Source organism: Heliconius melpomene, chromosome 13 (assembly GCF_056956725.1).
Source record: "Heliconius melpomene rosina isolate 202511_hmr_F chromosome 13, ASM5695672v1, whole genome shotgun sequence".
Taxonomy (NCBI): domain Eukaryota; kingdom Metazoa; phylum Arthropoda; class Insecta; order Lepidoptera; family Nymphalidae; genus Heliconius; species Heliconius melpomene.
The window spans coordinates 2,369,743-2,396,110 of NC_140401.1; the positions used below are offsets into that span (position 1 = coordinate 2,369,743).

Here is a 26,368-nt window from a genome sequence, read left to right on the forward strand (position 1 = left end):
ATCTATAGAATATATACGGTAGCTACTATTGCAAAATATTACTCATGCACCCTTGGTTAGATTCTATAGGGTTTTTTTTTTCATTTTATCATCGATAAAATAATTCAATTTTTTCTTAGTAAATAAAGGAAAAGAAATATAATAAATTTCCGTTTAGATTAGTAATATTTTATGTTGTGACATCTATCATTTAATATTTGACAGAAGTCAGAACGAGTGTTATTTATTGTGGTCGCAGGTGATGTTTTGTAATTCTATTGCAATTTCATGTCACTAAATAGAATTAGAAATAATCAAGTACTTTCTGTGATATTTTTTGGATGTGACAAAATATAGTTCTCATAAAGATTTTTAAAAGTAAACGTGGAAAATTCTATAATAATGGAAAGCGATGAACTTGGTGGTGACTTGGTTAGATTAGACGGTGGATTTCTGGTTGATGAAGAGACTTATGTCGTTAATACCGACGATGTCTTAGGTAGTGAAAAATAATATTTGTTAATACAATTGTATATTTTATACTGTTTATAATATTTTATACTGTTAATATCTTTTCCAGAACAAGAAGAAAATAACTCCGATTCTAATAGTGGAGGTAAAAATGTACCATTAAGGGAACAAGACCGCTTTTTACCCATAGCAAACATAGCCAAAATTATGAAGAGAGCTATTCCAGAAAATGGAAAGGTAAGTAATTTGTTCAAATAATTACCCAATATGTAAAATTTTAAATAGATTTGATATTTGTAATGTTGCTATTTATTTCCAATTAGATTGCTAAAGACGCTCGAGAATGTGTACAAGAATGTATATCTGAGTTCATATCATTCATAACAAGTGAAGCAAGTGACCGCTGCCAAATGGAGAAAAGAAAAACAATTAATGGTGAAGATGTATTATTTGCAATGAATGCACTAGGCTTTGACAACTATGTAGAGCCATTAAAGGTATATCTGAAAAAGTATAGAGAAATTGTTTTATCACCTGTAAGTATAGCAATATATTTTTTATATAAATACTTTTAATTATATAACATTAATAATTTTAATGTATGTTACTTTCAGAACTTTATTAAAGATGGTGATTAATATTGGGTTATTATTATTATTTCAAAAATCTGTACTCAACATTGTAATTAAGGCTTTTAAGTTTTATATTGAAAAAACCTGACCTGTATTGACTAGTTTTAAATGATTAAATTAACAATAGTTAAACTGTTATAAAAAAAAATAAAAAAAAGTTTAATGAAATAAATTATATATCACAGAAATAAAATTTATGTGCAAAGTTAAAATATTAATAAATATATAATATAAAAATTTTGGAATTTTTGTTCATTCTTTTTCATTATCTATATTATATCTTTTGTAAATATTTTTATGGTATGTGTATATTTCGCAAGGACCAATAACATTTTATGAAATTGAAACTACAAAATAATAATAAACTTTAAAAAATATTTACTAAATAATCATTAAAAGTGCATCTTGATTTATATTCTATCAACACTTTGTATTTTTTTCTTTCAATTATTTTCAATATTTAGTGTAGTATATACACTATAGATTTATTTCAATATTTTTTTTCCACAAACAAATAATACTAACATGAAACATGGGCATATGTTTTTATTTGTAAATAAATATATAAGAAACTCATATATAACCTTTTGTCTACAGGTAACAATAAACAAGTTAAGCAAAACAATTGTCTTGTATGGCAGTAAGTATTTTTATTTACTCAAATTGTAAGCATCTTCATGCTTTTTCCATGGATGAAAAAACTTAAGTGGTGGAACTAAATGCAACACTATCTTGTCAGAGCTGAGAAATTAAAACATTTAATTCCTCTGATGATTGAACCCATGACCATAGTAGTTGCGGTTTTATGCATTCCCTTTCTGTCATGACAACCTTAATGAATGGATGTTGTAACTTGACTAAATGTGAGATAAATATGTCCGTAATGCTTACTATTCTGATTCTGATATATATTGTCTCTTATAATTCTGGAATATTAAATTACATATTTCTTTATTTACACCTTATTAATAGAACTGAGTGTAGGTACAATATGAAGAATATTAAAAAAATATATATCTTTCATAGTGAATACATATTTTTTTGCATGTGCTTCCCCAGAGTTGGAGACTTACAGTGAATATGGATAATATATTTGTCATAATGTTTAAATAGCTTTTGTTTTTTAATGATTTTTTTTATTTCAGGTGATGGAACACCCTGTGTAAGTGAAAACGACAATGAGACTCAGACAGAAACTGTCATATATAGTTATCCTAAAATAATGGGGGATTTTACAATTTCTTAAAAATTGGCAATACAAATAATATCGTATTTTAGCATAATATATAATACAGCTTTTAACATCTACAATAATGATTAATGTCTAAATAAAAACAACACTATCTAGACAGATAGCATTGTTTTTTAAAGTGATATAAAATATTGTATATTTAATTTATTGTTTTCATTATCAATAAAAAGATAGTTTTGCGACACAGTTTTGGAAATCGCTTCATTTTAGTAAAAATTAAACAAATATTTTAAATATGCATAACTGTGCCACATATCGAAAAGAACTATGAACTATGTATTTTATGCACATTACTTATTAATAACACTATATCTAGACATATTATGTACATGCATAAAATTTGTATACATAGTGCATTTTAATTAGATATTTTATATATTTTTAATACAATCAAAATGTAGGTATAATTTTATATAGTGTGCGAGTAATTAATACCATATTAGCAATATCAGCTTATATTACAGCAATAACAGTTGCCTTAAATTTTTACCTGCATAAATCCTATTTTATTAGGAAAATTTAAATTATGGATTAAAATAAAACAAAAAACAAAATAAAATCATTACTTTATTACTGAAATGGGACAAATAAATAGTGAATTGAACTTCTTTGTCTGTTGCAGAGAAGTTGAAAAATAATAATTATTATAATCTTTTAATAAATCTATGATAGAAAGTTTTATTTCTTTCAATTACTATTTTATCCTGTATATATTTTTTTTAAGAAGAAAACACGATACCACAACAAGAAATTCATAAAAAATGAATAGGCATATAATAAAAATTTAAAAAATGTGTAGATAAAAAGGGAGATATATGAAGACTTACTGATTTTCATTCAAAATAACTCCTTTTTTAAAAATATTTTTTTATTTTCTTATTATCTAATCGAGCGCCATCTTGGAATTAATATTAAATAAATTAATATTACTCTATAAACTTGTCAGAAATATATCCGGGCAAAGGTATCAGATACAAGAATTTATTAAAAACAATAATGCCCAAAGAGAATGCAAAGGTAATGCCTAAATTGAAATCCATATTAAAATCACCTGTTTGATAAATATCCCCCACAAAATTTTTAGAGGTAAACCTCTCGGTAAGAAATGCTTTACCACTAGGATACCTGCAGTTTGAATTAGAATTAGTATTAATGTTTGAAGCAGTTTGTATGAGATTTGTAATTGATGTGCAATTTTCTTCATTGCTGTATGGAAGAATGTTGAAAGTTGGTTGCTTGAAAATGCTTCTATGTAAGAAAATGGAGGCGTATCTTGTGTGAGTAAGATACGTGAGATAGAGTAGCCAGTCTTCATAGCCTTTGTAGGATCTGAAATAAATTATCCATACTTAAAGATTAGTGAAAATATTGTAATGATAATTTTTTTATCGATAACAAACGATATTGTTTACTAAATATTTTTAAATAAAATATTAGTTTCAAAATATTCTTCTTTATTTTACATTTTGTATGTATAATAGAGTCAGTGTTAAGACCATCTTTAATTTTAGCGACGTGGCAACTTGTCAGGGCAAGAAAAAATAAATAGGAATATAAACATTTCCCCGTATAGGGATCGAACTCATAACCATAGCATGTGTTATTCACTATATTCTATATACAAAGAGAGAATACCTTAAAAAACCATTATGCAATTACTTCATTACCTTAGTACTCCACCAGCCAACATAATATAAATACAAGACAAGTAAATATTGACAATGGCGGCAATGAGGCCGTTCTTTACAAACATCATGACGGCAATAGCTTGCTGTTCTGCGTAAATATAGCATGACCAGAGGATCAATGAAAAATATATATAGTCCAGACTTTCTGTTATGTCGCCGAGTATTCTGAAATATAAATTATATACAAGTATAATTTTAATTACAAGAATATAGGGTAGGTAAAGAATACTACTATACTGTATTTGTATCTTTATTATATTCTTTTGGTATAATGAAATAATTTAATCAATTATTACTACTAATTTGACCAACATTGCGACGGTTGTGGGTTGGATCCCCACTCAGCGTTAAGTTTCGCCATTCAACGCCTGGAACAACGCGGCAGAAATTGGGGAACGGCGTGTCTTAACACTAGGTTCCCTCTGCCTATCCTGCTAAGTGCAGGATACAGCGTGAAGCTGATATAGTTTATTTGCCGAATTCCCACAGCCCTTGCGTTTTTCCCACTTGCGCACCACGATGGCTTATCAATTATGACGTGATAAAAAAATATTGATCTATATATATATAAGCAAAAAATAACATTAAAGTTATTTTGTTGCTTAATAAAGAATGAAATAATAATATAAATATATATTTACGGATAAATAATAGCAGCTGAAGCAAATGTAGTAATAAAAGAAAATGGCAGCGAAACTAGATTCCAAGCAAGTAACATGCTTGCCCCACTGTATAATCCTTCTTGAGACTCTTGATAGTAACGAGTTCTGTATGGACCATCTACAAATAACATTAGTAAATGTTTATATAAAAAATATTTTTTGGTTTACCCTGCATCCCGCATATAACAGTGGTACAGTAAAGGGGAACTAAGTTTTTAAGACATTGTACTTTGAATGCCATCACTCAACACCTCGTTTTGTCCTTTTACCAGAGCGAGAGAATGGAAATAATTAATTCCAAGTGGGGTTCGAACTCACAACCACCGCGTTTACACTTAGACGTTGTGCCACGTGTGCCTCATCCTTAAATAAGTTATAGGATTTATGTCAAAATAATTATTATAAGATTTATGGCGCAATAATAAGTCACCCATGGAACGTCCTAGACACGATAATTGTGCATTCAAATGAGACTAGGCATGCAATGTGTAATATTAAATTAAAAACTTCGAATATACGAATGCTTGACCATGCAGTAGCTAATATTATTAATATAACTTACATATGCATATAGTATTCATAATGCTAATGAAATAAGTTCCGACCATAGCATTGAATATAAGACCACTTTTAGTTATGAAAGCGCGTTGAAAGTCCTGAAAATATAAATATACTTATGTGAGTAGCATAAATCATAATTAAATATTTAAGTGTCATTGGAGAAGTTTCTGACTGTACAAGAGATTGAGATGATTCCAATTCAGGGAAAGATTAACAGCGTGTTAAGTAGCGGGACTCAACGCCGGACTTTGATTTAACAAAGCACAAAATCCCTGGCAACAAAAACTGGGACTAAATCCACGTAGAATAAATTTAAACAGAGTACGGTATTAAGTTCTGCCATCTAGGGCACAGTTTATTTATTATTACTTTACAATAAATTTTATTTTACCTTAGCCTCATTGTAAAAAATCCACAAAATTAAACAATATATCGGTAGAGTTAATAATCTCATTGACATTTGTTTCAGTCCATATCTCTTTAAATTAAATATAGACGCCAGCATCCGCCTGAAAGCATAAAATATATCTAATTTTGCTAATTGGATAATAAGTAAAATTTAGACCAAAAATTGTTTATACCTACCCTACCTACCTTAGTGAAAATATCCAGACATTATATTTCAAATATATGATTTTATGGTACTAATATTTTTATCCACAATTATTGTGAAAGCAAGAAAAAAATTGCACGCTTCGTTCAAATATTTATACATTTCCTAAAAAGTAATTAAGTACGATACTTACAAATACAACATCCATATAACTCTTACGCCGCCTGGTTTCCCATAATTCATCTGCATTTTATTAGGGTTTATGATGCGACTGTGCTCGTTCATGTTCCCCTGCATAATAGCTTGACCTTCCACCTTAAACTTTTCTACTAATGCTGCTATTTGATGATTTGATTCTATGAAACGTTCCCGAGATCGTCTGTCTACTGTTGATAGACATACTGTAAAGATAGAAATATATTTTGGTTTTTAATATTTGACGAATGACAATGTAAACGTACGCTGCAAGCCTAGCTTGGACATATTTTATAAACTAGCGACCCTCTTGCGGCTTCGCCCGCTTTTACTACTGGATTATTCATATAATGTATGTTTGCAAAGCGCTAAGATAATGTGAAAATTAATTAAACCCTAATGCAACCCGCATTTTCGTAGTTTCAATAAGGATTTTCCAATTGTTTTACACAGCAAGGATTTTTAGTAGGTACCGTAATTTTAAATCTGTGCTACTCATCTTTTCAAGTACTTATTAAAATATATTTAAATGACTATTTTTAAACGGAAGAAATTATAAACAAAAACCTACCTACTAGTAACTACTACAAAAAATATGAAACCAAATATATCGTGTTGAAATAATACATTCAACTCCAATTATCCAATACGTGCAAACGCATCTAAATCTTCGTTGCTATAGAGACAGGCGGGTTTTTTTTTTTCGAGTTTGTGGTTAATGCTGAAGAGGGTATTCTGTCCTTGATGAAAAGCAAGCACTACGTGGCTGCCTGTGAGGAAAATAGAATGCATCGGCCGGGAATCGAACCCGGGCCGCCTGCGTGGCAGGCGAGCATTCTACCACTGAACCACCGATGCTTGTAAGGCAGGCGGGCGCGGCGGACACATGGCGAGTAACATACAGCTGATGTGTCAACGGCGGGATGTGTCAACAATTAAATGCGTTTTTCTGTAAAACTATTCGCAATTTCGAAATTTCGTTTAACGTAGAAATTTAATAAAGTATTTTAAAGGATAAGGATTAATACCATTATGGAAAAATATCGCTCACAATAAAAAATATATTGAAATTATTATTTTTAGACAGAAATATGATCACTACACGTTATTCTAAAAAGATACGAATATGCTCTCGCGGACTTTTTTGTAGATCTTATTAAGAGGCACAATACTCCAGTATATTTTTTTCATGTAGTACTTACCATTAAAGCAGCGCATGCGCGAAAGTGTCACAACGGGTAGGACTTTATACACATTTATCGTATTTATGTTAATTTACATAAGAATGTACAAATAATAAGCTATATATAAACCTTCTACGAAAAATACTCGACCTAATGGTGAAAACCGCATAAAAATCCGTTGGGTGGTTTAGAAGAAGAGGAGTTAGAAACAACAGACAGACACGAAAAGCGACTTTGTATTATAAGATATAGGATGAATATGCATTTAACAATAGTTTATCCGAATGTGTGAAAGATTTTTTAACTTAGGTATCATAATTTTTTTAAATATATAAAATTTAATAACATACTTTAGAATAATCTCATTTTACAAAATTGTTAGCAAACTCGTGTAAAAGAGGGTAAGTAAATGTAGGTGAAAAAGCAATTGTGTTAACCGGAGTTGCCTACAAGCAACTGCCCTTGTTGGAATGGTTTCCAATTTCTAACAGAATAACAAATAAAAAAATGTAAACTCACAGTAATACATCAAAGGGTTCTCCAACTGAGGGCAAGGGAAGCCAATGCTGCCAAAGTAATCTAATAGATTTCTCGTAGGACCAGCGTATACGACGTCGCCCAGGCATAGATATACCACACGGTCGAGGAACGGAAACACGTCTGAAAAAAATGTATTATATACTCTACACGCAAAGAATTTAGCGGAAAAAAACAAAATATATTTTACAAAATATTAATTAAAAATTTTACCTGATCTCGGTTTCTCCATGGTCAGTATAATAGTTGTTCCATACTTTTTAGCAGCATTGGAAAGAATAGAAATTACTAAATATGTGTTTAGAGGATCCAAATCCCAAGTAGGCTCATCAAGAAGAAGAATAACTAAAAAAAAAATTTTGCATTTATCGTATCTATTATTAAAATTATTATTTAATATTTCCATATAAAAGAAATGAGAGAAATGTTAAATGTACAATTATGAAATAATAAATATTTTACTTGGATCTCGTATGAGTTGAACCCCGATTACTAATCGTCGGTATTCGCTTTTCGTCAAACTGGTAACACATTTATGGGCGACCTAGAACCAATAAAAATAACAAATTAATAAAAGTAAAACTAAAAAAAATATTATACATAATAACTTAGATGACTTTACCTGAGATAGAGCTAAGTCGGCCATAACTTGTTTGACTTTCGACGATTTCAGGTATCCGGATATCTACAAATAAAGTACATTATTGATAATTAAAAACCCCCGACACTAAAAGCTCTAAAAAGTAAACGAATAACTAGAAAAAAGCTGATAAGGTACATACGTCGGTTTGTCCTGAAATATTTTTATTAACTTTTTAAATTTATTTCTGTTTACCTTTGTCAACGAGAGAGCTAATGTTTGTTGAACGCTAAGTCCAGGCAGTAGTTTAGTGGAATGACGCACTAATGCACAAGTATTTCTAAACTGATCCTCTTCTAAAGGCACTCCTTCGAGTAGAATATGTCCTTTGCAGGGTACTCTTCGGCTAATGACATCCAGAAGTGCCCTTTTACCACTACCTTAAAAAATAAAAATACTTAAATAATATTTTCCCAGTCTGTATTAAACGAAATGCTTTCCCTATTTATCGACGATGGACGATCCTTATGCTGACTAAAAGTGAATACACTATGTACCATGAAACGAATGTTTTATAAAAAATAACTATACTAAGGATGTAAGGAAGTATGAGAGATATAAAAAAGAAAGAGTATAAACTGCAAAAGCACCAAACGAAAGCACTGATAAAGATGAAGCAGAAAGATAAAAAGTCCGAGAAAGAAAGATATGAAAGGATAAACAATTTCAGGGAATAGACAAAGCTTTTTTGCCAATAAGTTATCGTTTACTGAGGTTGCTCGCCAGGGGTGGCTGTAGCGCCCGTGTGCAATGAAACCCTGGCGCCTCCTAGGACTGACGTCCCCCCCCCCCTCCACTTCTAAACATTAAATACGTGAAATAACGTTTATTTAGAGTTGAAACAAAATGTTCGAAAAAGAAGCCACCGAGGCGAAAGAGATATGCAGAGATCGTAGCGTTTGGCGCTCCGTTCTCTTGGACTAGGCTAGCGCTAGGGATACAGCGTGAAGTAAAAGTAAAGTAAAACTATATTACCTTTAGAGCCCAAGATAGCGGTGACCTCTCCACTATGAGTAAGTAAAGAGACATCTTTTAAGATTATTCCTGTCTTTACCCCGCCTGTTAATCGTTGGAAAAAATTGCCTGGTTCGACCTTAAAAAAAAAAAAAAAATATCATACATATATCATATAATAAAATTATTTTTAAGAAAGCATACAATAAAATAATTATAAACATTTAATTGGAACAATATTGTTATATTAAATAATAGTGCAGCTTTAAAATTAATATGATTATTTAAAACTCACTAAATGCGAAATTATAACAAAAATGTAAAAGCTACGAAGCTAAACTTATAAAACACTTATAACATATGAATATTCGTTATCAAGCGTTTCTATTGTTTCATTTTGTTGTTGTATTAAAAGCGCCTGTCATTTTGTTATAACTAACAATCACAAAAATATAGCGTATATCTCCCGTACAAATGACTTCAACGGGATCAAACACCCATTTTTAGGTAAGTGAGAATATGTTCAAATAAAATATTATTTATTTTTGCATAATTTTCTACAAATTTAATAATTGATGAAATAATATTAATATAACTAGTATAGCAAAAGTGATACTTACTTGCCCTGAGTGAAAAACATTGCACAATTCCAAAGTGTAATCACTACCAATCATTTTTAAAAAATATTTATTAAATGACAAATATCTCGAGTTGTACAATAATAAAGTAAAATCAATAAATTACATTAAAATATAAACAACCTTTCCGTTTCGAAGAAATCGCAAACTAACTAAATGTGGGTAACTTCATGTTTTAACTTACTCTTGCGCTGTTGTCAGTTCGACTTGTAGCCACCTTCAGTGCTTTAACTGTACTTGACATTAACGCTTTAAGATAAAGCAATTAGGACTCAAATGTCTAAGCATGAAGGTTTATTTTTTATAAAACAGTGATAGCAAATGTTTTCTTAAGGGTAAGTTCTGTATAAATTAAATTAATTGCACCACACACTCTTGCATCCTCGAAAAAATTCAAAGACGTGTCACGAAGTCATTTGACATGGACTCAAAAACTGACACTGAATGGAAATGGCGAGTTATACGAAGCAATGCAAAGTCACTGCATTTCTTCAAGAGTAGTGTAGTGGGCGCTTTACATTGTCTTTTCCATACAATAAAAAGACTGAAAATGCATCAATAATTCAACACTATATTTCTTTTTTTTTTCAAGACAAATCAGTTTATTTTAAGTATTATACTTAGAGAAAATAATTCGACATTAACTATTGCAAGAATTATATTTACTCCATGAATGATAACTTAATAAAAGTGAAAAACATAATAACAAAAAGAACAATCACTGCTTTTACTCGTTATAAATTATAGATATAGACATTAATAATTTTATTTTCATACTTACTAAACTAATATCTATTTCTTATACAAGAATGAACTACCTCTTAACATTAGAAGCCTCATTTTTCCATATATCATTGCTTCACATATGCACCGGGAGGCTTTTAACATGTATCTCTTTCTAACACGAAAGCCATCTCTATACAAAAATGAAATAGATATATCAAAGGCATGTTAACACATTCCAAAGTGTAGCTTTCCCTTTCACACCCATAGGTCAAACGGGTGATGAAACGAGAAGGCTAATGCGCAGTGTCACTGACAGTTCAGTAGCAGGCAGGAGCGCAGTCGCCGCGGTTTGGCTGCCATATAAAAATTAATAAATAAAATTTTCGTCCTACTAACGATCGACATTAAACGAACGACGGTATTCGAATATTATAAGTTAGGATATTATTAAAATCATTAAATAAGTGTTATTGTGAGAGATTATTTAAAACTTTTGTGTGCTTTTGTGTATGGTGTGCAGTGTAGTGCGCTGGAGTCCCGTTGGCCGGTATATTATCAAGTAAGTTGATGAAACACATTCTCGTATTTGTGTAGGTGGTTTGAGAGGCTTCTATTGGATATTTGAAATTATAGAAAGCAATTTTTCGAAATACCGTTCTACTAAATTATACTTAATTTATTTTATGTAAAACAAGGCCGCTAATTGTGATTTTTGCAATGTCACAAAATATATACCTCCATTTCTAAATTATAAATAAGTTATACTTAATTTGAAATCCGTTGGTTCAATAAGAATATAAAATAAGGTTGATTTAAAAGCGTAAAATTATTTGATTTAGAAACATCGAATAATATTTTACTACGCTAATTAAGGCTATACTATTTCGGCAACTAAAGCAAAAAATATTGTAGTTCTGCGCTTAATAAGAAGATTTTTTTTGTTTTATTTGATTTAGATTTTACGGAAATTTGTAATTTTTTGAGTTCCACATAGAAAACAACACACACGTGATAAGTGACGGAACTCAACGAGTAATTTTTTACCCAAATCAGAGAGGCACTAATATTTTAAAAGGTAAATATTGTAACGAATGAAATGAATTTAAAAATCAGCAGGCAAGCAGGTTGCAGGTTCGCAAGTATAGTACAGTATTCAAGTCTTGGCCGCCCTGAAGTTAGGTTTTCTGATCTTATGCACATTGCTCACTGAGAAAGAAAATATTCAAAAGTAAGGAAAATCCTAAAATTTATTCTTTGTAGCTGTCTACAGCTATGAGTAACTTAAGGGCGGCCACGATTTGTTGACCGTACTGTAATTCTGTTCTACAAAATTTTGTACAAATTAAAATAAATTAAATATTTTACATACAAATTTATTATGATTTAAGCTAAAAACAATTTAATTATTTAATATGCATAATATTGCCGATATAATAAACAATACATATAATTTTATATATCTACTTACTATAATATGTTTATACGAAAGGCGTTTACGAAGAATCCGGTAAAGTCATATCTAAGTTCGAATAAAAGAAAAAGAGGATTTTCTTGTGTAAAAAAGACCTAAAACAATAGCCAGAGCCCAGAGGTAACGACCTAGGATGCGATGACTCAGTCTTGACTCTTGGATACGTAGGATTAGCCGAGTGATCGCAACAAAAAACAGCTTAACATTTTTATTTTTTTGTAAGGATCAATAATGACTATAATTGATTACTTATTTAAAAATATATGTATATAATAATAAGATAAAATGCGGCTTTAAGTTCCGCCACTCAATACGCAATGTCTCGAAAATTAAGAGGGGAAACCGAATGTCTTAACTCTAGATAACTATTAAGTATTCGGTAAAAGTTTCTTAATACAGAAGTTTATTTTTGAAAGTGTCTTCCTTTGGCTCCCTGTCGGGTTTTGATGCTTTTACCTTACTTATATATTAACAGCTAATACAAAACCTACAAATTGCATTACGTAAACAGCAAAATATATATTTTTTATATACATTCGAATCTTTTATTACCTTAGTAAAAATTGCTTATACCTTGCATTTGTTTTGAAATTTATATGAATGTATATTTGAATTAAATAATGAAACAGTTTAGCGAATAGCAATTATAAAATGGCAATTTGCTTATAAATCTTCATATTACAAAAGCAGTCGACCGCAATCATCGTTTATTATTACGACGAGATTGTTTTAAAATTTGTTTTAAAATACGTCATTGAAGTCATGGCCAGTAGGAGCAAAAGTGTGAGTTTGATTCCCGCTCGGGGAAGTTCAATTTATAATATTTCGCTTCGCTCTCAACACCCATCAACAATGCCTCTAGAATTCGGCGGTAAGTGGGGAGCAGGGTGTCTTAACACTAGGCCTCTACCTATCACTCTACATGCGGGATACAGCGTGAATAAATCTGAACTAATATGGCTTACACAGCCAGCTTCCAATATAAAAGTTTTTGCTTAATGACTTAATATTTAAATATATAAAAGTCGAATCAAATTTAATATGGAAAATTTAAAATTTAAATGAAGAAAAAATGTAGGCTTTTAGTTTATATAATAATTGTAAAACTGGTAAGATAAGGAATTTTGACGTATTTCGGTCGTGTTTCATGTACGAGAACTTTCATCATCGGACTTTCGGTTGCATAAATTACATATGAAATAACCAAATATCTTTATTTTTAGAGTTCTGTATTTCAAAAAAAGACAAACCCTTACTAAGGATCACTTAAATCAAACTAAAATGTATATAAAATATCCAGGTCTATTAACCCTTGCAGCACAGAATTTTTTTTATAAAAAACCGTGAGTCCGACTCACGCTCGCCATTTTTTTAAAAGTTGGCATCCTGAAAATATGTTTCGGTTTCTGTTTCTGAAACATACATATATGTATTATAAATCTTTTTATCTTCATTAAGAACGTTTTAGTCTAATAGCATTTCGTTATTTATATTTATTATAGCTGATATGCAGGCTAGTTATAATTAACATTTATAAAATTGGCCTTTGTTTTCATGGCATAAAACAATTTTAAATTATACTATTATATTAATATTTTTCCAGTTACGACCTCTTGGACTATTTTTGTCACGATTTCTTATTTTTAGCAATCAAATAACATATTAGGTAGCAAGGTTAGTAATCAAATTATGATATCGACACATTTTAATAACACTTAAAATCAAGATATAATAAACTAAGATGACTTTACAATAAATTTTGAGAACTTATTTTGAAATAAAACCACAATGTAAGAATAAAAAAACGTAGTTAAAACAAACTTCGTGCTAACGACGTGACGTGTCGTGACAAACTTGTAAACTAACGTGTCGCTTTATGAACATCAGTATTGCATTAGGCGGTTATAATGCAACTGCTGCTGCATTATGTAACCGTAAATCAGCCATAGTCAAATCTTCACTTAGCAATTGGATATGCAACCGCCCTTGGTCTCTGTAAAATGTAAATATATGTAGGCATAATATAAGGCATTTAAAAATACAGAACCTAGAAAAAATATCATTTCTTTATTATATTTTTCTGAGCTTTTAGTTTTAAAAACAATTAATTAAGTCATTGATTTTATGACGTTTTATCAAGGATTTTATGTATATTTTCTAATTGTATTCCAAATTTTATAAACTTTGTCTTTTATAAAAGGAGGAGGTTATCAATAGACTGGGTGAACCGAGTTTCTTGTGTTTTTTATACTGTAACATCAATTGTCCATTACAATTTATAGTTTAGCTGAGTATTATTTAACATACTATAAGGAATTTACCAAAGCTACTATGCTAAAGAATTTATTTACATATTATATTGTTAATGATCCTATTGTTCATCTTAAAATGGAGATGCAAATATTAATAATTTTAAAATTAATAGTAACGTGTGAGTACGACCCTGGTTCAGATAACTCAATGTTTAGAACTAGCGTCAACGTGGCCTAGGTAGCGTCCTACAAACGACCGATAAGCGTGAAGGCAACCGTCCTATGTCCAGCAGAGCCTTGCACAATCTCATTGTTTGCCTATAATATTTTAATACGTAGAGGCCACTGGGTGCTATTAGATGATAGTTTATGAAAGAGAACCATATAATTTACATATTATAGAAAATATTATAGTTCAGATACTCCGCTCCCCACTTTTTACCCAATTCTCGAGGCACGTGTTGAGTGGCTTTTCCTCGATATGAGAGCGAAGACATCAAAATATGATACATCTTTAGTAGGTAAATAATAATATACATAACTAGCGGCCCGCTCGCGGTTTCACCCGCTTGAACTATGTTATTATTAATGTTCTGTCTCCATGGCTACGTCCTAGTGACGTCTATGCAAAATTTGAGATTTCTAGCACATGTAGTTTCTGAGATTTCGTGATGAGTGAGTGACCTTTCGATTTTATATTATAGATTTATACGATTTAATGCTTCAGGGAGAGTATTACCTATATTTGTTTTGTAATAAGGTCCCAATGGTTCGGATCCAACAGGAAGTATGTCCATAGACACCAACTTCCGGTTGCTACTATCATATGCTGATGCAATGTGCGTAACAGTGGGTATGGTACCCTTTTTCTGGTCGATTGGGCTTTTATAATAATTGAGCAATCGTGGCAATTATTTATCATTAGACGAATATTTTCAATAAATATAATAAAGTAATGAACTTTTTTGGCATATGTTTTTAATTATATCAACAATTTGTTTTTCTTTAATATATCTATGTGGCAAATAAATTTATCTGTGCTTATAGCGATTTGTGTGTGTTTTTGTGACCACAATTCCAGTATTTTTTGTGGACCAAATGGTTATGGACACTTAACTACTTGCATACATCACTGTCATATACAGTATGATGACTAAGCCGCCTAGCAACCTTATTTGAGCTGTATACCGACACAACGGATTTTTCAAGTACTCTTGTTTCTTATTTCCATCACTTTTCGGCCAGCATTCCCACACTGTCCACAATTTAAATGTATGTTTGTACATACATATGTATAAAACTGTCTATTCCCATTTGTTTATTCAAATAAAACTCGCACCATTTGCAACTGCCTAACAATGGACAGTAAAAGAGTTTGATAGTGTTATTAATGTGGTACAATTAATTTTGGTGTTTTGATCTGATCTCTTGACCTTAGTGGTAAATGTGACGGGGTCGCGGCGGATGGTGCCTTTGTTGTGCCAAATTCAAAATATTTTTGTTCGTATTAAAGCTTCCATTACAATTTTAAATGGCCATTAAAATCTTCTGAAGCTACTCTATTTCAGCTTAATATTTTACAAGAAGAATGGTCTTGATAGACGGATAGACAGACATGACAGACAGTCACCAAAGTAGTTCTAAGAGGGGGGTTTTTTTGGGGTACAGAACTCTATGAAACGGAATCGTATTATAATATAATATAATAAGTAAGCATTATTTTATAACACTGGCTCGGAGGATTGTTGCGCTTGCTTTAACAAAGTTAACAGAAGGCAATTACTTTTTTTTTGACAAGATGTTCCTTCAGCCGAAACGTCACCTGCACCGTGCTAGTAGACGACGTGATAATTGTAGCTGCTAAATGAATTAGCCATCTAAGTTATTTTTTCTTTTCACGCGTTACCTGCTTTGCTGTAGTAGAGATATAATCTGGAAAAATGATGGAAAATCATTCCTACAATTTTACTTTTTTTGTCAGATTGTAGGTGTCGAAATTCGACATACTCTCTTCTATACCAGACTCTCAACACTCTTTATTATTTCATATTTATAAATGGATTTGTACCGATATAATTTTTTAGTACGACCTTTTTAAGTTTAAAGTAGTATGAACAGAGGAATATGAAATTCGGCACAGCTTTAGTTTACATAGAGGGGGCGTTGAGAATATTAATATTTTGTCAAAATAATCATTAAAATTTATAACTCTCATTGACTACCACAAGTTTGTCCATTCTACTTTTGTATAAAACTAACTTTTGTGTGACATACACGTAGCTATGGAAACGCGTATCTTACACGTCAATTCCTTTTCTATTTTACGTAATTATTTAAAGTTTAAAGTAATCATGTAAATAACTACCTATAATAATTTGTATGCTACTAAAATGTAGCATACAAGTGATCTACAATTTACACTAATCTATAGTAATGTCGACACATCCTAGGCACGCAGCTGCGCAAGAGTTGCACCCGAACGGAACGGCCGCCATTGTTTTACATATTATCTAAAGATCCAAGCTGATTAGTGTCGATGTCCGATTCAACCAGTTTCGCTTTGTTATATTTAATGTTCGAATGATGTACGCAGTATTTAGTACTTTCAAAAATATAATTATACATATACGACGTAGATGTAAATAGAAAAAAAACAAAATTAGGAACGTGTTTTTTAAAAAAAACCTAATCGAATTTTATAATCTGTTTTTAACCTTGCCCGCATTTCTGAGCCTTTTTAATGGCTCTCTGTCTCTGTTTCGCATTTTTCGCCTTTTTAGATACTAGAATGAAAAATAAAAATGATATTGAGAATATATATTCAATATTATGAATATTTTTTTTAATTTGGAAAGCTTCTCTTGTGACTTACATCTAAGCACAATTTTTAGAGCAAGTTTATTAATCAGAGTAGCCCGTATAATTTTTATTTATCTCATTACAACTGTAAAAACGAACGGTATTTACTAAATTGAGAGGCAATGAGACCCACTTTAGGCTGTTCTCAGAGTAAAATGCATAATTTTAAACGCCGCCGCTGCATTATTCGGCTTAAATCACCTTAATATAATTAGGACCATCAAATTTGTTTTTTATGGTTCCCCAAACTGCGCCATTGATTGGATATTATTTTCTCAGCATAATTTGCTGTGGGTGCTGAAAACCAGTTTTAATTTACACTTTGGCTCGAGGCAGCGGAATTATAGCAATTTTCGACACATCATCCAATATCTTAGCTAGCTTTAGACGTCGTCCTTATTTTTAGAAAAAATATATATTTATAAAGACATGGTAACAGCAGCTTCTCATTTAATATGATGACGAGAATAAAGTCTTAGTTTGAGTTCTCTTCTGCTCATTCTCTGTACCAGTATTCTAACTATTCGTTCTATGGGATGTAAAACTGACAACCTCCCCAGAAGGTAGCTATTGCAGAACAAATTGTTTAAAAGTTACGATAGTAGTTAATGATTACAGTGAGTGTTATAACAATAGTAAAGTACATCCAAATAGCAAACTCATGATTTGGCCTTCACATCCGTTACAAGGAATGCATAAACACCGCTACTTTACTTATATTATATCTGATCTACTTTAGTACATAGTATAATTTAATTGTAATAATGATTTTAACGTTTATATTTATGTCTTGGAACAGTTAAATCCACATTGTAGTATATTCCTTAACATACCTTTGACTCTTGGGCTAAAAATCTGGACGTCTCACCAACATCTGGACGTCTGGCAACGCTGTCTACCACCAATATACCTCGGATGTGATACTGAAGTAATTTTGTACTATTTCGTTACACTTATTAAAACTTCATTTGTTATTGCTAGTAATACTCGAAGAAAGCGTTTATAAATGTCAGCGCAAAATGCAAAACGTACAAAAACTGAATTCAATGTAGCGTAAAAACGAATGATTGTGCTGAGAGTCAGTCAGAACCAAGAGCACTTTTTATATGAGTAAATCGCTTCAATGACGGATTACCCTATATTTTCAACTGATTTACAAATAAACACAGATTTTTACGATCACGAGCCTACTTATAAGGTTTTTATGAGTTCGCTTGCGTTGATAAAATTTTTGTATATTTAATTCAAAAATTCAACAAATCTTATAAGAAATTATTAAGTGCCAATAAGAAGGAAATTTATGAAGACATCTCTTTTGTGTTATACAAATTGATAAGTGAAATACGTGAGTGTTCGTTGTAAATATAAATACATGCATTGAAAGTGACAATAAGTATGTGATGTAGAAATTCAGATATTTTTAAGCTCAAATACGTAGATATTTATATAAAGCTAAGTAAATAATATAAACGTATATTTTATTGCTTTTTTATTTAAGTGGCGGAACTCAACCCCGTGTCTTGTCAAAACGGAGAAATGAGAATAATTATTTCCCCGAGGTAAGGCTGAACCCACAACTATCTCACGTGGGCCTTTATTTTTTTAAATAATATACTTATTATAAAATTTATCTGTTATGTTATAAAAATATTTTAAAATAATGAAAAAAATATAGGTATATACAAAATATAAACACCACAGGTTGTGGATTCGATTCCTACTCGAGGAAATAAAAATTGTTATTTCTTCGCTGTATGAACTAGAGTGGCGGTCAGTTCTGTTAGTAATATTAATAATATTTTATTGATGATTCATTACTTCTTGGTTCATTACGATATTATTACTCATAGTTTAAACAATGTAATAAAACAGGAGATTTTTCGCACTATAAATCAAAAATCTAATCATCATCAAAGTGGGGCCGTCGTGGCGCAGCGGCACAAAGTGTGGTTCTACCGCGACGGTTGTGGGTTCGATCTCCACTTGAGGAAGTGAAAAATTTATTAACGTTTATATTTCCATTTCTTCGCTCTGGTGACGAGGCAGTTCTGCCACTCAACACGCAATGGAGGCATTGCGTCCCCAATTCGACAGAATTTGGGGAACGGAGTGTCTTAACACTAGGTTCCCTCTGCGTGACGCTGATTTTCGCACTATACATTTCAGCATTAGGGCTATTTCTTTTATTCAATTCCCTCTAGTCTAGTTAGCTCTAGGAGGAAATACTTAAACGTTTAATAATTTTTTTACACTGAAGTCTTAAAATGACGACGATGATAACTGATGCGCTTCATTCAAATGAATAAGTAAGCTGGCTGACGTTATCCTTAAAGAATGTAAAGGCAATATGTATTCAGGTGACGAGATCCACTAAGGATTATTTCCGTCTACGGTCGTATTCCATACAATTGACATTGGCAACGTTCCGGGCGCTTTCTTCTGCTTTTTATCAAGGTTAGTCTGCTCTCACCTATGCTAAGCTTGCTTGATGAGGCGCGTCGTCCCCCTTTCGACTTTCGAATCTTAGTGACAACGATCGTGGTTCAAACTTAACTTATGACTAAAATATATTGTGAAAAGTTAAATAAAATATTACATTTACTTTTGCTTCCAATTTCAAATTAATACCGTTAAGGAAAAGACATATTAGAAAAAAAAAGTATGTATTATTAATTTTTATCAATAAAATTATGTTTTATCAACAGAATATGTTACCACCATGAATGGTTTCCATTACGCAATTTGACCAGCAACTGTATTCGGTCTGGTTCAATACAGTTACACATGTTACAGTTAAACAAGAACGGTCTGATTACAGCAAATTACAGGCTTTTCAACATTTAACCGTCGCGTCGCTTGGAAATGATAAATTATAGAGCGAACGGACCACTCATTTAGATGGTTCATTAAACAACTGTTACTTGGAGAAAATAAAAGCTCTAAAGTATTATTTAATAGACTCTGTGTGACATGTTGGCAATTAGGCTGAGCGAAATCTAATTCACTATATCAGTGAAGGAGAAAACAAGGTATTAGTACTTGATAAATAATAAAATAATATATGGATAGATAATATATTTCATAAAAATATCGATAAATTTTATTGGAAATTGGAAATATACATATTATTGTTGATATTTCCAAATTTATAACATTCACTTAAGTGCTATTTAGTCTTCAACGCACTTTAACAACATTTGATATATGTAATATCTTATGTCCTAGAACAGGCTTGTTGCCAGCTGCTGGTGACTAATCACTGTCTAGGCCACAAAACAAAAGGTTACATATTTTGGACACTGAGAAACTTCCTATAACATGTTAGCTATGAGGTTATGGTTACCGTAACATAACGGTTGGATTCATAACTTTTATGATTGAACTCTGTACGAGTAAATTTGTTTCGTCTACGAGAGATTTGTTTTGTTAAATAAAGATACGTAAATCCAAATTAATTTATACAGTCTACGTTACAAATATTAATGTAACTATGTTAATATACTTTGTTATAGATACGAGTATGTGGTCATTTGGGTTTCGTGAATATTCATAAGTAATTTTGGTAATAACTCTATATGATGTTATGATAGACTTAAGTAAAAATAATTAATGTTTATTAAAAACCCTATAAAAATATTATAATTATCTACTAAATGATGTATGCTGTGTTTAACGTTGTAATAAAAATAAAAATGACACACAACTTACATAAATTAGTCCATTTATTTATTTCACGTTAAAAATCCTTCATTGTTATAAAGGATTTTTATAACCATACTAGCGGACGCGCGCAGCTTCGCTTACGTATTTAAGGGTGAATTCTAATAACCCATGAAACATGTGTTCAATGAAATATTTTTAAGAGTCTAAATTTCAAATTTTATAAATATCGGTGGCGATTTAAAGATTTTTCCATACAAACTTTCAACCCCTTATTTGCACCCTTAGGGGGTAAATTCTAGAAAACCATGAAACATATGTTCAATTAAATATTTTTAAGAATCTAAATATCAAATTTTATAAAAATCGGTGGTGATTTAAGAATTTTCCCATACAAACTTTCAACCCCTTATTTGTATCCTTAGGGGGTGAATTCTAGAAAACCATGAAACATGTGTTTAATTATATACGTTTAAGAGTCTGAATTTCAAACTTTATAAAAATTGGTGACGATTTAAAAAAAACCTATACAAATTTTCAACCCCTTATTTGCACCCTTAAGGGGAGAATTCTAGAAAACGATGAAACACGTGTTCAATTAAATACTTTTAAAAATCTAAATTTCAAATTTTATAAAAATCGGTGACGATTCAAATTTTTTTCCATACAAACTTTGAACCCCTATTTCACCCCTTTAGGATTAAAATTTTTCAAAATCCCTTCTTAGTGGATGTCCAGGTTACGAAAGTAAACTTTTGTCCAAATTTAACGTTTTTACCATCAGCGGTTACGGCTGTGCGTGCGTCTTACCTCAGTCAGTGAGGACAAGTCCTTTTATATATATAGATTATAGGCGACACAACAAATTCGGCAGAAAGTGTGAAACGGAGTGTCTTAACACTCTGCCTACCATGCTGTGTGCGGGATACAGCGTGAAGCTGATAAAAAAATAAAGGCAATTGTAAATAAAGTAAACAAGCATAAGCATTAAAGATTAATCTATACATTCCTTCCTACAATAATCGCTACAAAACCCACAAAGTCACAAGTCCCGCAATTTGCGTAACACTCTCACGAGCACTGTTGTCCCGCAAATTACTCTATCCATTCATTTTTTACAACACCGGATGTAGATACAATATTTACTCATAGATTATGCGGAAACCAATGTCTGTTTAATTTTCTCTATAAGAAATCTAGGTTATATTAAAGTATTTATTTTCTGTACTACTTAGATTGTAGTCGAAAGATAAATGTGATTATTCCTATATAGAAGTTTTAATTGCTTCAGTATTTTTTTTTCAAGTATTTATTATTTACTTAGTTTGATGTATGGTTTCAATATTTTAATTAATTGCTATCTTACTTATATGTTATTTATTGTGCGGCAAGTAAGAGAATACATATGTGGGAAGTATTAAAGTGCACGTAATTTTGTAATTAGGTACTCAAGTTTGTATTAATTTTCGTTATATCAATTCGTTTTGATTGTTTTCATTTAAAAGCATATTTTTCAAATCATAAAGTAAATAATCTGAATAATTTTCAAAATGAATTAAAATAAATTCACGTTACAGAATATTGTGTATACGAGTAGGTAGTTCCACTAAACCACACAAAACAAGTTGTCAAAATAATATATTTACTTACTAAAACATAAATAATTCTAAAAAAAAAACAACATTCACCAAATATTTGAGCGTCAAAGACGCGTTAAACGCATTGCGGTTAGTAAAGCAATCACAGTGGGAAGGAAGATACCGATCATTTGCAACCTCCATCACTTCCCACGAGGTCACGCTCGGCCAAGGTAATTGTGTCATCATCTAGTATCTATTCGATATCATAATCTTTGTAGACGAATTGGCACCTTCATTCTTACAAAAGAAGCAATGACAAAGTTGCTTGTAAATGTCAATAAGAATTATGGCCTAAATGCTAGGCTTTTGGCTTGCGAAATGAAGCTTTATTACTTGTTAGTACTTAATATAATATAGAAATGCATTCTAATAACGATTAAGAATATTATAATTAGTAATAATAATGATGTGATTACAATTAATGATTCAGAAAAAAAGCTATACTTGAATATAAACTTTTTTGAGCACTACAAGTTTGAAAAAAATATTAATAAAAAAAAAACTTTTTTGTATATATAAATATTAAATATAATAAAATTCATAACGGTTTGTTTATTATGGAATGTAAGATAGAACGATTGCCTTAAAGTTGCCACACGCTGGTATACAACATACTTACATGTTGTAATATAGATTGTTATCAATAAACAATTTAATTCTAGTCATAAAGCTGTTGCAGTAGCAAGTCTATTATATTTCGTTAAGTATATACATATACATATATTGTGTCTTCTTCTATATAAAGTCGTAGACACAAGCTTGGTTAGGTATACAGTTTACATGTATAAACATGTATAAATTTAAACTTTCTTATAATTTATTATTCTATGTAGATATTATGTTCATTATATAGGCATTCAGAGGAAGAAGATTAAAGCCGCTTTCTTTTTTTTTCGTCAGAATTGCCAGTCAGGACTTACTTGAATATTAAAATTTATATGTAACTGGTGGTCTATTACGGCTATGTCTTTCACTTAAGGAAGAGTATTACTAAGGAAACTAAGGAAATAAATATTAGTTTTGTTTATTGTTAAACGCTATGGAAGAACAATTGGGAAGCGTTCCGCTATTAACTAATATACTCGTATATAAAAGAAAAATTCAACCTCTAAATTTGTAAGATTTTAGAACCTATCGCGCGTATCTCTTTCGAAATGTGAGACTGAAATTTTTTTTATTATTATTAACAGTTATACACTTAATATTAACAATAATAAGAGTACCTATTCTTCATGACAGCAGGTATGTGTAACAAAGTAGAGGCAGCAGTTCAATCACGTTTTTAATGAAAAATCTTGACCTACGTACGATATGTTGTTATTTACGTTTTATGATTATGATTTTTGTTTATGTACATTCAGGTTTATTTATGCTATAGAATCGTCACTTTCTTGCATACATACCTTCTAAGGAAATCAAGCAGGTTTGCCTAAAGTAAAATGGAAATACTATGGTTGGAAGATGAAAAGCGTGTTGCTGGCAATATTTTGTTTTTTCAAGTGATCAAAAGGCTTGTTTATGGATTTATCTAATATCATGAAGACTCTTTTATCTGAACTAACTATAACCTACAAACGAAAGCAACAATGTTCCTATCTGGCTGTCTATCAACAGCAGTAAAACCTGTAACTTTCTTTTTAATTTCGTATACTAATTAACCTTTTCCTATATCAAGATAGTAGATGATTAATTTTCTTTCACGACTTCTCTCCTACAACGTACCCTGAGGCAGCTCTGGTATGGGCGCGTACGAGATGGGTATTTTAATGACAGCCTCTACAGCGGGTCATGAATCATGAGACATTCTTATTTGAAGAAAAAAATACTATAGTAAAATTGTAATTAAAAAATGTTATATTTTTGTATAGTATTTAAATATATGTTTAAAGAATAAAAAACATAATTTTAGTATAAATATTTTCTAGTTAATTCAATGAATGTTATTAAGAGGCAATAACAAGATTAATTTCATTTCGTCACAATCGAATACACAGACAGCTGTTAATTCGTCTCTAATTAAACGCTCTGCTAATTACAACTTGTTTCAATTACAGTTATTGATACAGACCATTTCTGAGAGCGTCTTTCTAGTTTTTTTTTTACAGAATCATTAAAAAAACGGTAACGGAAGCTTAAAAACGGTCTCATGCTGTTATTTTATTTTATTCTAAAAATGTCTTACATTCTATACGAATATAAGAAAGTACATCAGAAATAACATTTTCGAAAGAACCGAAGTTACAATTTCACCTATATAACCCATCACGTCGCTTTATGCATTATAGTGACAGATGAAAGTCTACCTGCCTTTACGGCTGCTATTCTACAGAACTTTGGCTCTTATCTCTTAGTAAATAGGATTTAAATTGTAATTAAAGTAAATTAAACTTACTTTTATTTCAGGGATATGCGTGGAATTGCCTCGTACGTGAATAATTTTATTATACCTAAGTCCACGTTTATAATTCGTGAGTTTGTTCTGTTCGCCTTTCTAAGCTGTCGATGTTATTTTCTTTTATCAGTCACTTGTTTTTATATTATTACTAAAAACATGGAAAAATGTAATATTAATGAAATTATTATATAACAAACAGTTTTGTTTCTTAAGTTAAGTTAAGTTAACTTAAGTTTCTTTTAATAAAATTGCTATTTGTTCTTTTGTAAACATATTTTAATTATAAAAAAATCTTAAATTATAAAATTTATCGGTGCATTAGTGATTGTATCGTGTTCGCTTAGTAAGTGATGACACGCACTGTGTCTGTGCTCGATCGATAAATTTAATTATACACAGGAAGCAAATGTTTATATGCAGTTAAAACTAGCCTTTATTATTGTTTTCCATATCGATTACAATGACAAATAATGTAATTGGTATAAGAAAAGTTGAATAATTATTCTATTTATTTTATTATACTATTATATTATACTCTCTGGTACAAGGGACACAAGGATGTGATTATAACGCGACGGTTGTGGGTTCGATTCCCACTCGAGGGAATGAATTGTTATTTATTAATATTTTCATTTCTTCGTTCTGACACCGAGGCAAAAGCCCGTCGTTGACTTCCCCCACACAATTCGGCGGAAAGTGGGAAAAGGACTAGGTTCCCTCTGAATTCCCTGTTATTGGGATTTAGTATGAAGTAATTTTATCATAATATATTTATTTTATTTTTAATTCACATAAAATAAAAAAAAAATCCGATCTGACAAAATCTAACTCACTTGAGATGTAACGTTTTCCAGATACGATTATTTTTATTTTATTATAATAAATAATAATAATTAACAGTTATTAAAAATCTAAACTGCCTTTCTTGCAACATCCGTGTAAAAAAATGTCCTCTGTACATATTAAGCGACGTTTTAAATATTTCCTTTGCAAGTTGCTTCACAGTTATCTTGTAATTATGTTTTTAATAAATTCATACAAATTATAAGCAAAAGGGAAATCCGATTTCGTAAATATTTTTATAGCACAGTTTTAAGCTTAATTAATAGTATTAAATATCTACTAAGATCTCATCTATAGAATAACGAGGAATATACTGATTATTATTAATTTAAATATATATTTTATTTTCCTGTATGTACCTACTCGTATCAAGGGCGACGGTTGTGGGTTCGATTCACACTCGGCGAAATAAATTATTATTTATAAATATTTTCATATCTTCTTCAAAACAGAGTAACGTAACACTAAGTTCCCTCTACCTACCGTACTATATGCGGGAAACAGCGTGAAGATGAAAAAAAAATGAAAAGCTAATCAATCTTCGTGTCGTTCAATGAAGCTGTTTTCGTAAATTAA

General features: G+C 30.7%; 3 protein-coding genes across 3 annotated transcripts in view; 2 read left to right on the plus strand and 1 right to left on the minus strand.

The window, feature by feature from the left end:
* Positions 1-209: 209 nt before the first annotated feature.
* Nf-YB (nuclear factor Y-box B) lies at positions 210-3,779 on the plus strand. The gene is made up of 5 exons (XM_085195820.1): positions 210-478; positions 560-687; positions 774-986; positions 1,680-1,722; positions 2,228-3,779. The coding sequence occupies exons 1-5, from the start codon at positions 382-384 to the stop codon at positions 2,326-2,328; spliced, it is 582 nt and encodes a 193-aa protein (XP_085051946.1). The 5' UTR covers positions 210-381; the 3' UTR covers positions 2,329-3,779.
* LOC146532441 (ATP-binding cassette sub-family G member 5) lies at positions 2,886-10,107 on the minus strand. Its single transcript, XM_085195819.1, has 13 exons — positions 9,929-10,107; positions 9,330-9,447; positions 8,550-8,734; positions 8,337-8,399; positions 8,177-8,258; positions 7,928-8,059; positions 7,697-7,837; positions 5,992-6,199; positions 5,637-5,754; positions 5,247-5,340; positions 4,664-4,802; positions 4,002-4,187; positions 2,886-3,663 (listed from the first exon to the last, which is right to left on the minus strand). The coding sequence occupies exons 1-13, from the start codon at positions 9,980-9,982 to the stop codon at positions 3,261-3,263; spliced, it is 1,923 nt and encodes a 640-aa protein (XP_085051945.1). The 5' UTR covers positions 9,983-10,107; the 3' UTR covers positions 2,886-3,260.
* An 869-nt stretch (positions 10,108-10,976) lies between these two features.
* Positions 10,977-26,368, plus strand: part of LOC146532442 (broad substrate specificity ATP-binding cassette transporter ABCG2) — a 34,052-nt gene continuing 18,660 nt past the window's right edge. Inside the window, exon 1 of the mRNA XM_085195821.1 lies at positions 10,977-11,231. The gene's annotated coding sequence lies outside the window, so the exon portion shown is untranslated. The remainder of the gene's footprint in view (positions 11,232-26,368) is intronic.

Coding starts and splice junctions, on each gene's coding strand:
- Nf-YB (XM_085195820.1), top strand. CDS start 382: ATGGAAAGCGATGAACTTGGTGGTGACTTGGTTAGATTAGACGGTGGA. Junction 479..559: donor TAATACCGACGATGTCTTAG/GTAGTGAAAAAT, acceptor TATCTTTTCCAG/AACAAGAAGAAAATAACTCC. Junction 688..773: donor CTATTCCAGAAAATGGAAAG/GTAAGTAATTTG, acceptor ATTTCCAATTAG/ATTGCTAAAGACGCTCGAGA.
- LOC146532441 (XM_085195819.1), bottom strand. CDS start 9,982: ATGATTGGTAGTGATTACACTTTGGAATTGTGCAATGTTTTTCACTCA. Junction 8,735..9,329: donor CGCTATCTTGGGCTCTAAAG/GTAATATAGTTT, acceptor TTATTTTTTAAG/GTAGTGGTAAAAGGGCACTT. Junction 8,400..8,549: donor TAGCTCTCTCGTTGACAAAG/GTAAACAGAAAT, acceptor CTTTATTTGTAG/ATATCCGGATACCTGAAATC.